This window comes from Amaranthus tricolor, chromosome 4, assembly GCF_026212465.1.
Source record: "Amaranthus tricolor cultivar Red isolate AtriRed21 chromosome 4, ASM2621246v1, whole genome shotgun sequence".
NCBI lineage: Eukaryota > Viridiplantae > Streptophyta > Magnoliopsida > Caryophyllales > Amaranthaceae > Amaranthus > Amaranthus tricolor.
In genome coordinates this window covers 17,914,219-17,929,295 of record NC_080050.1, presented here as the reverse complement: position 1 = coordinate 17,929,295, position 15,077 = coordinate 17,914,219, and the positions used below count along the sequence as shown (strand labels likewise).

The 15,077-nt window shown below is 36.7% G+C and overlaps 1 protein-coding gene across 1 annotated transcript; it reads right to left on the bottom strand.

Annotated features, from left to right (window-relative positions):
• Positions 1 to 10,133: 10,133 nt before the first annotated feature.
• On the bottom strand, positions 10,134 to 13,427 carry LOC130810802 (serine/threonine-protein phosphatase 7 long form homolog). Its single transcript, XM_057676928.1, has 3 exons — positions 13,125 to 13,427; positions 12,814 to 13,045; positions 10,134 to 10,252 (listed from the first exon to the last, which is right to left on the bottom strand). Exons 1-3 carry the CDS (start codon positions 13,425 to 13,427, stop codon positions 10,134 to 10,136), a joined length of 654 nt encoding a protein of 217 aa, XP_057532911.1.
• Between the last annotated feature and the right edge of the window lie 1,650 nt (positions 13,428 to 15,077).

The following is a 15,077-nucleotide window of genomic DNA, read 5'->3' as shown; positions in this document are numbered from 1 at the left end:
AGCTTATGGGAGTGGCTTTGTGAGGTCACCTTCCTATATTAGTGCCGTGCTGCGAGCTGATGTGTGGCATAGATTTCTTAGCCTGCACTCAGTTATAGTTTTTAATACTATTTGTCATTGGCTTTTATAGTTTCTTGTTAGCTTAGTTTTTTTTTCCTAAGTTCCAGTTTTGCTTTGTCTTGTACTGTACAGTTTTGGTTAGCTGTTGGCTCTCGTTGTGATGCATGTGAAGGTGGGCTCTTGTTCCATAATGATGCAATTCTCACTTGGTGTTGTTTCCTTCAACTTTTGTATCTTTTGTTCTGGCATATAATAAATTCTTTAACACTAGTGGAAAAAAACGTATTTGCTGCTTATCATTTGCTGCAGTTTTTGTATATTCGCAGCAATAAATAGGAAAAAGAGTTAGAAAAAAAAAAACAATTAATTGCCGCGGTTTTAAGGTGTGACCGCAGCAAATATTCAGTACCAATATTAGTTGCTGCAGTTTTGCTAGGGACTGCAGCAAATAACCCTTACACAAATAAATTAATTGCTTTGGTTATCATGGGCCCGCAGCAAATAACCGTTTCACAAATAAATTAAAACCTGCCATTTCAATGTTTTTTTCACAAACTCGACTTCATTGCTGCGGTTGTATTCTCTCAAACCTATTGAAAAAACGCTTCATCTTCATCTTCATCTTCACAAACGTAACATCAAAGTTCTTCATCTTCACAAAGTTCTTCATCTTCATCTGCAAACTCGAAAAACGCTGTGTTAACAGTTTCTTCAAAGTTCTTCATCTTCTTGGTTCATAAACCCACAAAATTTAATACTTTGGTCTTGTTCATCTTCAAAACCCACGGCATTAAGGTATTTTTTCTCCTTTTAATTTGTTAAGCATTTAAGTTTTGCAAGATATTCATGAAAAAACTCGAAAATTATGGCTACCTTTTGTATACTAATTTTGTTTCTCTGTTTTTCGTTGTAGATAACATAACCCACGAAATCAAGGTAATTACATTTATTTTACTAATTTGCAAGTTCATATCTTTATTGTTTAACATGTAATTTAGTAATTTAGTAAATTTTTGTTTGAATTGTTATTTGCAAATGATATCTTTTGCTTTTGCTTGTATGCTAGTATGCCAAATCTGGATACTATTTAAGCAAAATTTTACTATTTGTGAATTTTACATTATTCAAGTTTATGTTATTAGTTTGTTAAATATTTGTGTAATTTGTTAAAAATGTTGTTTGTTGTTATAGTTATGTCTTTAACTATTAGAATTAGAATATGATTTTATTTACAATGTAGTGCTTAATATTGAAGTATGAAGTATAGAATTAGAATATGAAGTATGTATATTTAGGGTTAAATAGATTTGGTATAGATAAGTATAAATTTTTTTAGAGTTAAATATGTTTGTTAGAAATAAGTCTATATGTTTAAAAGTTGTGTATTAATTTTGTTTTGAATCAATTAATCACACTAATTAGGATGACAAAAGATCGTTCTTGGATGTATGGAAGCATTGAATCGTCGAAATTTATTGATGGCGTATTAGAATTTTGTAGTATTGCAGTTGAATATCAAGTTAGGATAGGGGGAGTTGGTTTAATTGCCCATGTGTCAGTTGTGGCAATGTACAAAGGTAGATAGTGTTGATATCCTTAGGGAGCACATACTTCGACGTGGGTTTAGGCCTCAATATCATGTTTGGGTTTGGCATGGTGAGGAGGGAGTTTACAAAGAGAAAAGTATTGTTGAGGACGTCAATAATGTGGCCGATGTCAATGAGGATGTAGTAGATCATGTTGATGGGTATGAGACAGATGAAGAGAATGTCGATGAGGATATGGATCGTGTTGATGAGATGTTGGAGGGAGTCAAGGATGAGTTAGGAAAACGTCCTCGTGTTTGACTTGTTGACAGAGGCTTCTCAAAAGCCTTTGTACCCTAGATGTACAAAGTTCACAAAACTAACAGCAGTGTTGACAATTTTCAATATTAAGTCAAAGTTCAATTAGAGTGACGCTAGTTTCACAATGTTATTAGAAGCGTTAGGTGAGATGCTTCCTGAGGGAAATGAACTTCCAAAGTCGACATATTATGCCAAAAAGCTCAGGTGTGCTTTCGGCTTAGAGTACCAGAAGATCCATATGTGTCCGAATGATTGTGTGTTGTATCGGAATGAAAACGAGAACTTAGAAGAGTTTCCTAGGTGTGGGTTATCGCGCTACAAGCGTAAAAGGGCCCGGGATGCTAAAGGGCCCCCGGCTAAGATATTGTGGTATCTTACAATAATACCTAGATTCAAGCGCTTGTTTTCTATAAAGAAAGATGCGTTAAATTTGAGGTGGCATGCAGATAGGGTGAAGAAAGGTCACTTGCTCACACATCCATCTAATTCTCCGGAGCGGAAGAGTATTGATAGGTTGCATAAGAATTTTGGGGATGAGGTTCGTAATTTAAGGCTCGGACTGTGTACAGATGGAATGAACCCATTTAGCAATCTTAGTTCTCATCATAGTACTTGGCCGGTACTTTTAGTGATCTATAATTTGCCACCTTGGTTGTGTATGAAGCGTAAGTATGCTTTCGCTTCTTATCTCGAGTCCTAAACAACCTGGCAATGACATAGATGTATATCTTGCACCTCTCGTTGAGGATTTGAGAAAGATGTGGGATGAAGGCGTTTCAGTGTTTGATGCATATGCTAATGAGGAGTTCACCTTGTGTGCAATGCTTTTATGCACCGTTAATGATTTTTCGGCATATGGCAACTTATCGGGGTATAAGAACAAAGGGAAGAAAGCATGCCCAATATGTATCGATGACATGGAATCCACGTGGATTCCTAAGTGCAAACACGTATTCATGCACCATCGAAAGTTCCTCCCACGAGACCATCAATATCGTAAGAAGAAGAAGACGTTCAACGGGGAGGTTGAGGACAGTGTAGCTCGTCCACCGTTGACCGATTATGAGGTTTATGAACAGGTTAAGGGAGTTGAGACTGTACTTGGTAAAACAGGGCAAGTGCAAGGGGGTGAACACCGATTATGGAAAAAAGAATCAATCTTTTGGAAGCTTCCATATTGGAGAGATCTACAAGTTAGGCATTGTCTTGACGTTATGCATATAGAGAAAAATGTATGCGATGCCATACTCGGGACTCTCATGAACATTCCGGGTAAGACAAAGGATGTTAGGGCCGTGCGAGATTGGTTTGAATGTAAGGGTCTTCGTCCGGAGTTGTGGGCACATATTAAGGTGAGTAAGAAAAGAAATAGAGCTGATGAAGTTGGTGGCAGTAAGAAGAAGATGAGTAATGACAAAGTTTATTTGCCTCCAGCTTGCTACACATTGTCCAAAGCAGAGAAGTGGACATTTTGTGAGTGTTTGTATGGCATTAAGGTTCCGTCTGGGTACTCATCCAACATGAAGAGATTTGTGAGCCTAAATGGTGAGCTGAAGTCGGGAAGCATGAAATTTCACGATTGCTATGTAATGATGCAACTGTTCTTACCAATTTTAATCCGTGGAATACTTCCAAAACATGTGAGATATGCTATTACCGAAATATGTTCGTTCTTCAACACAATTTGTAGTAAATTTCTTGATCCCTTTAAACTTGATGCACTTCAACTCGACGTGATTATAACTTTATGCAAGTTTGAAATGTATTTTCCACCTTCTTTCTTTGACATAATGGTTCATCTTATTGTCCATCTCGTTCGTGAGATCAAGCTTTTGGGTCCAGTTTTTTTAAGGTGGTGTTATCCTTTTGAAAGACACATGGGTGTTTTACAAAACAAGGTGAGGAATCCAGCACAACCCGAGGGGAGTATGATTCAAGGCACCGCGATGAGATTAGTAACTTTATAGCCAAGTATTTGGCCATGGCAAAGCCTATTGGACTTCCCACCTTTAGACATGAATGAAGGCTTGAGGGAAAAAAGGAACAATTGGCTCCAAATCGGTCACACCTCCTCGAGACAGCCTTCTACAAGCACACTTGTATGTGTTACACTTGTATGTGTTGCATCATATTTCGGAAGTTCATCCTTTTTTGAGTGAGCATCTTGATATATTGCGCGCAAAACATCCTTCTAAAGGGGATAGGGCATTGATGTAGTTACATAACAAGACGTTTATTAATTGGTTTCATAATCGAGTAATATGCGAAGAACTCAAGGGTGTATCCGAAATTGTTAAGTGGTTAGCTTTTGGTCTTCGTGATGATGTCAACAAATATGAGGGTTACGATGTCAATGGCTTCACATTTTGGACTGAGGGTCAAGACAAGAAGTCATCTTATCTACAGAATAGTGGGATTTCTATTTTGGCGTCATCTACATTTTACGCGAGTGCGAAGGATCAAGCGCCGGTTGATGCTAAATTGGTATACTACGGGTGGGTACATGAAATATGGGAGCTTGACTACTCTACTTTCAATATTGGTCTTTTCAAATGTATGTGGGTAGATAATAATTGACAATGCATAAAAAATGATGACCCTTGTGGATTCACTCTTGTAGACTTAGCTCGTTTGCGTGATAGTGAGGAGTCATTCATACTAGCCACACAAGCTAAGCAAGTATTCTACATTTTAGACCCGTCTGATAAAAAATGGTCTATTGTGGGACCAGGAAAAAGAAGCATCCTTGGTATAGGTGATGTTGAGGATGAGGAAGAATATGAAGCTTTTGAAGACTCCCCTCCCTTTATCAATCCAAAATCAGTGGATCAAGATGATGTAGATGTTGGTTATATGCGTATAGATCACACGGAAGGAATACATTTGAATTAAGTGATTCACAAGGTATGAATTTTAAGCTTTTTAAAGTCTTTTTGGCACTTTCGCGCATAAAGTAGCTCAAACTTGGTTTGTTTTGCATGAAACATTGCACACAACATTATTTGTTATATATTATTGTGTTGAACGTATTAGAATTGTAAATCATAGTCATATTCTTAATATTACTTAGCTTATGTTCTAATATATTTCTATTCATACTCTTTCAGGTACTAATATACAAAGCATCTATTCAAAGACGAAATTGACTCCGAGATTGAGACCTTGGATAATGAGCATCGTAGTTACGATAGTGAAGAGGACCAAATTGTGAGATACGAGCGTATGGCTGAAGACGCTCCACCAATTGACAATGATTTTGAGACTGAAGATACCCCACCAATGGATGCTCCCACTACCAGTAAGAAAAGAAAAGGGCGAGGTCCTACGAAAAACCTCAAAGTCACAGAACCAATGCATTTGGAATACAATGCATTGGGTCAACCCTGCGGAAAATGACGTAGGCAATATGGAAAACAAGTGGGCCTATGTATCCGCAAGATTTCCATATTGCACGCATGGAACGAGGTTCCAGAGGGTTTAAAGAACTCTCTATGGAATGATACTGTGGTAAGCAACTTTACTATTTTTATTCATTTAGTTTCATTTTAAAATTAGTTTAATTGACGCTAATAAATATAATTTTTTTTTGTAGAATCTTTTTCACATTGAGAGCGATGAGGAGAAGAAGAATGTGTTTCTTTCAACTGTTGCTGAAAGATTCAGAGGTTTCAAATCCAAGCTAGTAACTAGCTGGATTACGAAGATGCCCTACGAAATATGGGGTCACATATCGAAGAGGGATTGGGAGGCCTTTGTTGTCAAAAGAACAACTCCCATAGAAGTTGTAAGTATTTCATATTATATTATAGTTTTTGATTTGAATTTACTTCTTTTGATTCAGTCATTAAACTAATATATGACATTCGATTTCTATTGATTAATTAGGAAAAGCGTGGTAAAGCTTCTGATTCAGCAAGCAAAAGGAAGTTTTACCATCGCTTGGGCCAAAAAACGATGCGGGTTTATACCCCAATCAAAGTTTATCCACGCCCTCATCTACGACTACCTCCGCATCTGTGAATACTCCTGCTGGAGATCGGGTGCGAGATTGGTATTGCGGGCTTCATTCCCGAGATGCAAGTGGTTAATTTACCATTAATGATCCGGGAACGAAGAAGGTTGCTGATGCTGTGGTGAGTTTTGAAATTATTAAGTATATTCTTGATTTGTTTTATATTCTTTGGCTTTGATTTACTTATACTAATTGTTATATATGTCACTTTTTGTTTGAACAGATGGGTTGGAAGGAAAAAGAAGCTATAGGGGAGTTCACCCTAAGAGGCAATGTTGACGCATTGCATATGCTCTTAGGGAAAGACCACAGTGGGTGGGTAGTCGGAAAGGAGGCGTCCGCGTGGGGTTACAGAAGGCATTCGGCATAGAGTGTGTTGCTACTCAATCCCGAACGACGCTGCGAGATGAAGTAGCAACCCTCCGAGCAGAAATTACGAAGGACGTTCTCGCCAAACTGGCCGTCGTGTTGCAGAAGATGGGAGCACCCATTGTTGACTTGGCAAACCTGACTGTCGAGGATCAGGAAAGTCAACATGGGGATCCTAATGCTTCGGTTGAGCTAACACCCGAGCCCATTAACCCCCTAGCACCCCTGCTCATTACTTTTCCAGAAGGGGAAAACCCCACACCGGAGACCATAAACTCTGTTGCTCAAAATCCGGAGCCAGTGCTACAGGTACATAGTTTTTAAATATATAAGCACTTATTAATTTAAATTGCAACGCGTTTTAATACTTTATTATGATGCTTATTATACTAAACGACACAATTTTCAGGAGGCGACTCCTTGTTCTCTTTTGCTGCCTCAGTTAGGTGTTGCTAGTGATGGCGACTTAACTAAGGTTGCATATGTTGTGGCCCAGCCAACCAAAGAGGGCCAAACAATGCATTCGATGCCTGTTACAAGTGGCCACATCAATGTGACCGTGGAAACTATTCTAAAGGGGTTTGAAAAGTTCTCACTCCCGGTACCAATGCTAGATTGGAGCCTTGAGAAACTATCAAACGCCCTAGGTAGTTTCGTCACATTGCCATATGCTTGGGTCCGATTCACTAACATGGTAAGAATCATTTGTACCTTATTTATTTTTATTTTTTTAATTGCAAGCTTACACTAATTTAATTGTATAAATTGAAATAGCAAAAGAGTCCAAAGGGATCTTGGAGAGAGATCGGTTCCTCAGCAAAGGTGTTGACTGTGTCAAAGTCGATGCCAAGCACTCCAATTTTGATTGATGCGGAGTTAAAAGATCTCTCTCAAGATTGCAAATAGCTGCACAGTTGTGCATCTCGCATAAGTGAGGAAGACTCAATCATTCTAAACCTGTAGAAGGACCAATTCTGCTTTTTAGAGAACCCATTTGTAATTATTGGTCCTAGTGACATTGGGCAATTTTTGAGAGGAGAGATGTTGAACATAGCTCTTATCCATGTCTACATGAGGTGATATTCATTATCTTACAAGTTAGGCATTGTTGTTTAATTGTTTTAATAACCGAATTACTGACAAAATTTTCTTATTCGTGAGTTTAGTGCGGCTTACGAGGAGCTAAATTTTTGCGAACCTCCAATAAAATTTGGATGGTTTTGTCCTGAGTTGATTTTGGGTACTAAATGTGTAAATAATCCAAATGACGTTAGAGAATACATTGAGACTTCTTCTACTAATTCCCTTGCATCTAAACACACGTTCATTCTGGCTCCATATGTCGAAGAGTAAGTTTTATTTTTGAAAATGAACTTATCTTTTGATTTTTAAGTTCACATAATCTCTAATTTGTTGATTTTAACTTTGCGTTTGTAGTTTGCATTGGATACTTTTGGTCATTTGTCCTTTAACAAACACTGTGCACGTCTTCGACTCATTACAAAAACCTCACAGCCCGCCTCGCAACACAAAATTCAAAGAGTTGTTGAATGCGTACGTAATATTAATTATTTTACCAATTTGATTTAATTAAGTATTATATATATATATATATATATATATATATATATATATATATATATATATATATATATATATATATATATATATCTATCTATATATATATATATATATATATATATATATATATATATATATATATATATATATATATATATATATATATATATATATATATATATATATATATATATATATAGTATTACTTTTCCCTTGCGTTTCATCACAATGAAAAAAGTGCGTGGACAAATGGGATCTACATCCAGAGCCACATTTCCAAAATGGACAGCAATAAAGGTACACAAATTCAATTATATGCGTTTTTAAGCTTTTTAAAGCTTTTTTGGCACTTTCGTGCAAAAAGTAGCTCAAACTTGGTTTGTTTTGCACGAAACTTGGCACACAACACTATTTGGTATGTATTATTGTGTTGAAGTGGTTAGAATTGAAAATCATAGTCATATGTTAGAAATTACGTGTTAAGTTGCGATTTTAAGGGTTTTTAAGCGTTTTTAAGCGTTTTTGGCACTTTTGCGCATAAAGTAGCTCAAACTTGGTTTGTTTTGCACAAAACTTGGCACACAACACTATTTGGTATATATTATTGTGTTGAAGTGGTTAGAATTGAAAATCATAGTCATATGCTAGAAATTACGTGTTAAGTTGCGATTTTATGCGTTTTTAAGCTTTTTTGGCACTTTCGCGCATAAAGTAGCTCAAACTTGGTTTGTTTTGCACGAAACTTGGCACACAACTCTATTTGGTATATATTTTTGTGTTGAAGTGGTCAGAATTGAAAATCATAGTCATATGCTAGAAATTACGTGTTAAGTTGCAATTTTAAGGGTTTTTAACCGTTTTTGGCACTTTTGCGCACAAAGTAGCTCAAATTTGGTTTGTTTTGCACGAAACTTTGCACACAACACTATTTATATATATTATTGTGTTGAAGTGGTTAGAATTGAAAATGATAGTCATACGCTAGAAATTACGTGGTAAGTTACGATTTTATGCGTTTTAAAGCTTTTTTGGCACTAACATCTATTTTCTCTTAGTGCTTTCAACAACCTTCTACTTCCGTTGATTGCGGCTACTACACACTGAAGTACATGGACGATATTATAAAATCCGTGAAGGAGTTCGGAGTCGAAAATATAGATGCTGTAAGTATTTGTTACGTTCTCAAATTATTATTATTGGTAAAATCTAATGTTTATTAATCTTTTAATTTTTTATTATACTATAGGTTTTATACGACATTCCGAGGGAAACACGCCCTCTGAAAAATGGAGAGATGCGCGAATTAAAAGACAAGATTGCCGCGTATCTTGCTAATTTTTGTAATTAGTATAAATTGTAATTAGTATAGATTTTTTAGGACTTTAATGTATATTATATATATATGTACGTACATAATATTATATTATATATACGATCGAGAGTTTATTATTACAAAGAGATTATTGGTGATTATTTGTGATTATCATTGGATTATTGGATTAATCATTGTTATTACATTGTACATTATTATTGGATTATTATTAGTATAAAACGAAAAAAGAAAAAAAATACCAACTATTTGCTGCTGTCAACCCCAAACCGCAGCAAATAAAGAGGAGTATTTTATGCGGTCAACTTCAAAACCGCAGCAAATAGATAATACTATTTGCTGCGTTTTTGAGCCTGACCGCAGCAAATACTCCTCTTTATTTGCTGCGGTTTGGTGTTGACCGCAGCAAATAATGCCTTTTTTTGCTGCGGTTTATAACCGCAACATTTAAAATAGGCCATTTGCTGCTATCACTATTGCTTGGGGCCAAAACCGCACTAAATAAGGGCCAAAAAACCGCAGCAAATGAGGTTTTTTTTCCACTAGTGTAATTTGTCAAAAAAAAATTAAAAATAATAATAATAATAATAATAATAATAATAATAATAATAATAATAATAATAATAATAATAATAATAATAATAATAATAATAGTAATAATAATAACGGATATTTCATGATATACCACTGAGTTTCTCTGTAATTCATCATATACCACCCAAAATGTTTTAATTCACCATACACCATTGAGTTTTCGTATGTTAGCACAGAATACCATTAATGACAATTGCCGTCAGTGTGCGTTTGTGGTAAATTACCAGTATGCCCTTATGCATTCAACTGGCGCTATTGTTAGAGTTGACTTCCCCAAACACAACATATGTCTTCAAAAAATTGACACCCCATCTTTCTTCTTCTCCATTCAAGAAACTCTCTATTCATCTACATCTTCATCTTCAATCCTAAACCCAATTTTGAGCAGAACCTTGACTATAATTATTGATTCAGCCAATAAATCATTCTTTTCAAATGAATTAACAATTGAAAACAACCCTAAAACCAAATTCCAAGAAAATTTTCAAAAGAAAAAGAATCAACCTCTACCTTCAACTTCTGGGTTGTTTTGGTTTATTTTTTTATAAAAAACAAACAGGGAAAAAAGAGATTGGGGGAAAATAATAGGGTCTTGATTATGGATAGAAGAACGAGAAATATAAGAAAAAGATGTGTTCTTACAAACCGGTGAGTCCAACAAGAAATTTAAGATTGCTCCATCTTGATCTATGTTTTAGAGCTATGGGCAAAAAAATTGAAGTAATAAATTAGTTATTTCATTCTTGAAAATTATTACCTCCTTGGCCTTGTGAAGCTTTGAGTAGCCTTTGAATGAACGTAGTCAAATCTTTCCAAAAAGCTTGTTTCCTTTGCTGCCTTTGCGTGTGTTGGCTTTTTGAAGCAAGTCTCATTGCGAACTGGTATCCAGGGGGACAATATGTAGCATTGTAGCTCCTCTAGAATTCACACAAGATTTTTACTTGGACTTGGGCTTCTAACTTCAATACTAGTGATTCATAGTGATGGAAGCGCATTTTATTAAGTTGTCAATTATTAGACTAGTTGTGTTATATATTGCTTCAAATTCTCAAGATTAGTAGTCTCACCAGGCAGGTTGAACCATGGATGGTATGAACCTAGATCAGATGTAAGTGGTTTTATGAAGCGTATTTTGCAAGTCGTATGTTGTTTATACACTTCAGTCTTTTACTATAGTTGAAAAGGAAAGGCATGAGATGAATGCAACACAAGGGGAAGAGAAATGCTGTTACTTAGCATTGTTTAGTATGACACTTTTTTTGTTTATCACAATTCGAATGGCTATATTTTAAAAAAAATGGTATTTAACGAAAAAAAGGTGGTATATGGTGAATTATTAATTTACCACAAACGGCACACTGACGGCAGTTGTCATTTATGGTATTCTGCGCTGACGTACGAAAACTCAATGGTATATGGCAACAACAACAACAATAATAATAATAATAATAATAATAATAATAATAATAATAATATCTTAACCATTATTATTTATCATTTACAAAATATTACAATAACATTAACTAAATGAAATTAAATCAGATTATATCAGATCAGATCAAACCATACCAGACCAGACCAGATTAGATCAGATTAGACCAAATCACATCAAATCAGATCAGATCATATTAGATCAGATCAAAATTAGTAGAGTCAGATCAGATCAGATCTAATCAGACAGAGAGAACATGGCCCTGATGAAAAATTAGGCAATACTAATATATACAGCAGTAAGCCTTAAATTAGTTTACTTAAATCTAATTTTGGCAAGATTTCAAAAATAAAGTAATGCTGATAAATTTCAAGTTACATTATTAGTAAGTAGAGCTTTTAACTGTGTACTTGTTTAGGTTCTTTAACAAGATTTTGCCTTTACAAAGTGGTATAACATAACTTTTCATAAAGACATTAAAAAGGAGATTTTTGGATTTCTTAATATAAAACAATAAGCTCATATTTATGAATTTTTATCATACACAACACATTTTATACAAAGAAGAAAAACAGCATGAATGTGCTTAAGTCATTAATCAATACTTATACTTGAAAAATAACAAAACATAGATTTTCCAACATGAATCCTCAAACTTATAAACATTTCTTAAGTCATAATTCATTTAAATATTTAAAAGAATCCACTCAAGATAACTCATGCAATAACGTGAAAAACAAGTTCTTGTTTGTGTGCTGGAAGCTTTTTTTTATTTTTTATTTTTTATTTTTTTATTTTTTTTTTATTTTAGTTAGGCCTTGTTTTCATTTTTTTTATCTTGATTTAGTTTGATTTTATGGTTTGAGGTAGTCGTTTGTGATGTGTTAGTGGTGTGGGTTTTAGTGCTGCTTTACACAATAGACATATACTTGTACTCTTATGTTGTTTGGGTTGTCTGAGTTAGTTTTGGGCTTTATTTCAATGGGTTTTTTTCGAATTTTTGAAAAAGGTTAGCGAAAAAAAAAATTAATTGACTAAACGATTATTCAAACTTTTTCCAAAACTAAGCGTGAAAACCCTAGACCTATGGTTTAGAGCTGTTCGCAGTTACTAACTGCGAACAGTTATAAAAGACAAAACAGCTGTTCGCAGTTAGTAACTGCGAACAACTAATTAATTTTTTTTTCCTTTATTTTTGATTTGTTGTTTGTTGTAATTGCACTAGAGACATTAGAATAGGTAATTACAAGTCGATGTATGTTTAAGGCGGCATGATTCATCGCCAAATCTCCGATCATTTATAAGTCAAAGTTTGGGGGCTATGATAAAGTAATTAAACATGTATATACAACAAAATATATACAAATGTGTGAAATATACAAGTCAATTAAAATATATATATATATATATATATATATATGTACATAGTCGATCCAAATACACAAAAGGTAATCGTTAACGCTCACGAACCCCCATCTACCTTATCCAACTGAGTTGGTCTCCTTCGCCTCCTACGATAGTAAGAGGCGTTCGTGTGACGCTCTGGCAGTGGAGGGGACTGGTACTGTGATGGCTGTGATGGCCCAGCCTGCGAGGTCCCCGCAGGCCGCAGCGTCAACGGGATATGAATGATCCATCTCCTCCAAATGGTAGTCATAAGAAGGAGAGCATGCCATGTGCGTATGGGAGGTAGTTGGTGAGTGCTGTGCAGCGACTTCCGGTATGAAGTGCTGGAACTGCGAGCCGAAGAGCATGCCATGCGCAATCTCCCTCACCGGCTCCTCCTGGCTGTACCGCATCACGTCTGCCGCACCTTGTGCCTGCAATTAATATTTAGATAATGTAACATTTTATTATTTAATTGGCAACTTAATCAAATAAATGCAAATGAAGACTTACAAATTGGGTCATCGTAGGCGCAGTAGGTGCGTAATGTGCTGCTTCCAAGATGGCACGTGGTGTTATCCATCGGCGCGTCATGGAGAGGAACCACGGCATATAGTCAGGTGTAGTAGGTGCGCCGACAACATCAATCGGCGCACCTTGTGCCAGCAAATCAAGTCTATGATCCCAACGAGCGATGTGGTGCCCGTTGATCTCCATCCAGTTTGCCCCGGCTTGATTTCTTCGCGAAATTATGTGCAGTTGAGGTTTAGTGTCACAAGGCGGTGGAATGCCCTGTACCAACCCATATTGGCGCATTACGCACTCTAGTAGATGTACTTCGACAATGTCGAAGCATATGAGTGGCACAGAAGCCCTCCACGCCTCGGAATGAATCCCCGAGTGTTCGGGTACAGCTGCGTAGGCTTCCGCTAGGTATGGGTCCGTGATATGTTGATTAAATTGTACTAATGTTAATGAGTACTGAAATGTTTACCGGGTTGGGTCGTAGGAGGTCTAATTGATCTCGGTAGAATCCTAGACCGCTGCCGGTGTGCTTGCGCGTCCGGCGGGCAAAATTCCACCTCGAACAGTACGCAATATTTGGGCCTGGCTGTGGTGGAGGAGCAGTATAACCACGACCAACGGTTCTGTAAGGTTGGCCGATAAAAATATGCTCCCACGCCCACAGCTAACGATCGCAAATGTAATTAGTATGTAATTAACCAAATTTTGATGAGAATTAAATGTTATTGTTATTACCTGTAATATGACTAGTGGTCCTGCAATCTCTTTGACGTTCTTATGGGCAGCACCACAAAGCCTCTTGTACAAGTATCCCAGGGCTGCGGAGCCCTAGCTATACTCGGCGATGTGCTCCCACGAGTCGTCAAGTAATGTTAAGTATAGGAGTTGATTTGGTTGCTTGTTTTATCGGCAAACAACACAGCACCTATCAAATATAGGATGTATGCCTTGGCGTACCTCGAAATGGTGCCCTCATCAGCATCTCCGGGGAGTTGCGAGAAGGTCTGAACCAACCATATGCATCGTAAACCACTCCCCCTGATCACTTCCGGTGGAGGGCGCTCTCCCAATATGCGATGCACCATGTCACGCCAGCCTGATAGCTGGCGTCCACCTGTACAAACGGCACGTCCCTCTATGGGAAGCCGCGTTTGTAAGGCTACATCAAGCAATGTGATAGTAGCCTCACCTAGAGGGAGATGAAATGTATGCGTCTCCTGACGCCATCTCTCGACCAGTGCCGTGATAATGGCACGGTCAACTCTGCCGTATGCTATGAGGTGAAAGTCGTATAACCTCGTTAGCTCTAAGTATGGGATGATCCTATCATCGATCACCCATGGAACAGAATCTGGATGCCTGGTGCCCAGCGTTTCCGCATCAGTCACCTAAGAATATTGAAATATATATAAGTTACTTGTATGTACGCAATAGTAAAATGTAAATCATAACTATCGTAAACTAACCTGGGCATCCCAAAGAAGAGTACTCCTGTGCTCATGCTGCATGGTTAACACACTAGGGTCTAAGGGTCCTGGAGTTGCTGGATCCATCTCCTCTACTGCTGTGTTCGTGTTAGTTTTAGTTAATATTACTATTATGTAATAATATAAAATATATATAACATATTACCTTAAGTTACAAGTTCTAGTGTTATGACTCCAAAGAGGGAATTTGGGTGGACTTTGAATGCTCCCACATCGCATCTATAGCCTCATCATCCTCAACAGGAAAGGCAATAAATTCTCCACTCAAGGCATATTTAAAACTTATATTTACGGTACTTCTAGTAGGGTCCAATCCAATCTTAGAAGATATAAAACGTCTAAAGTGGTTCAAATCCATGTTCGAATTGCAAGCAAACAACTTACGTCTTCCCCCAACATAATGAACTTTGCCATTATTTTCTCTAATACAACCATTCCAAAAACATATTATATT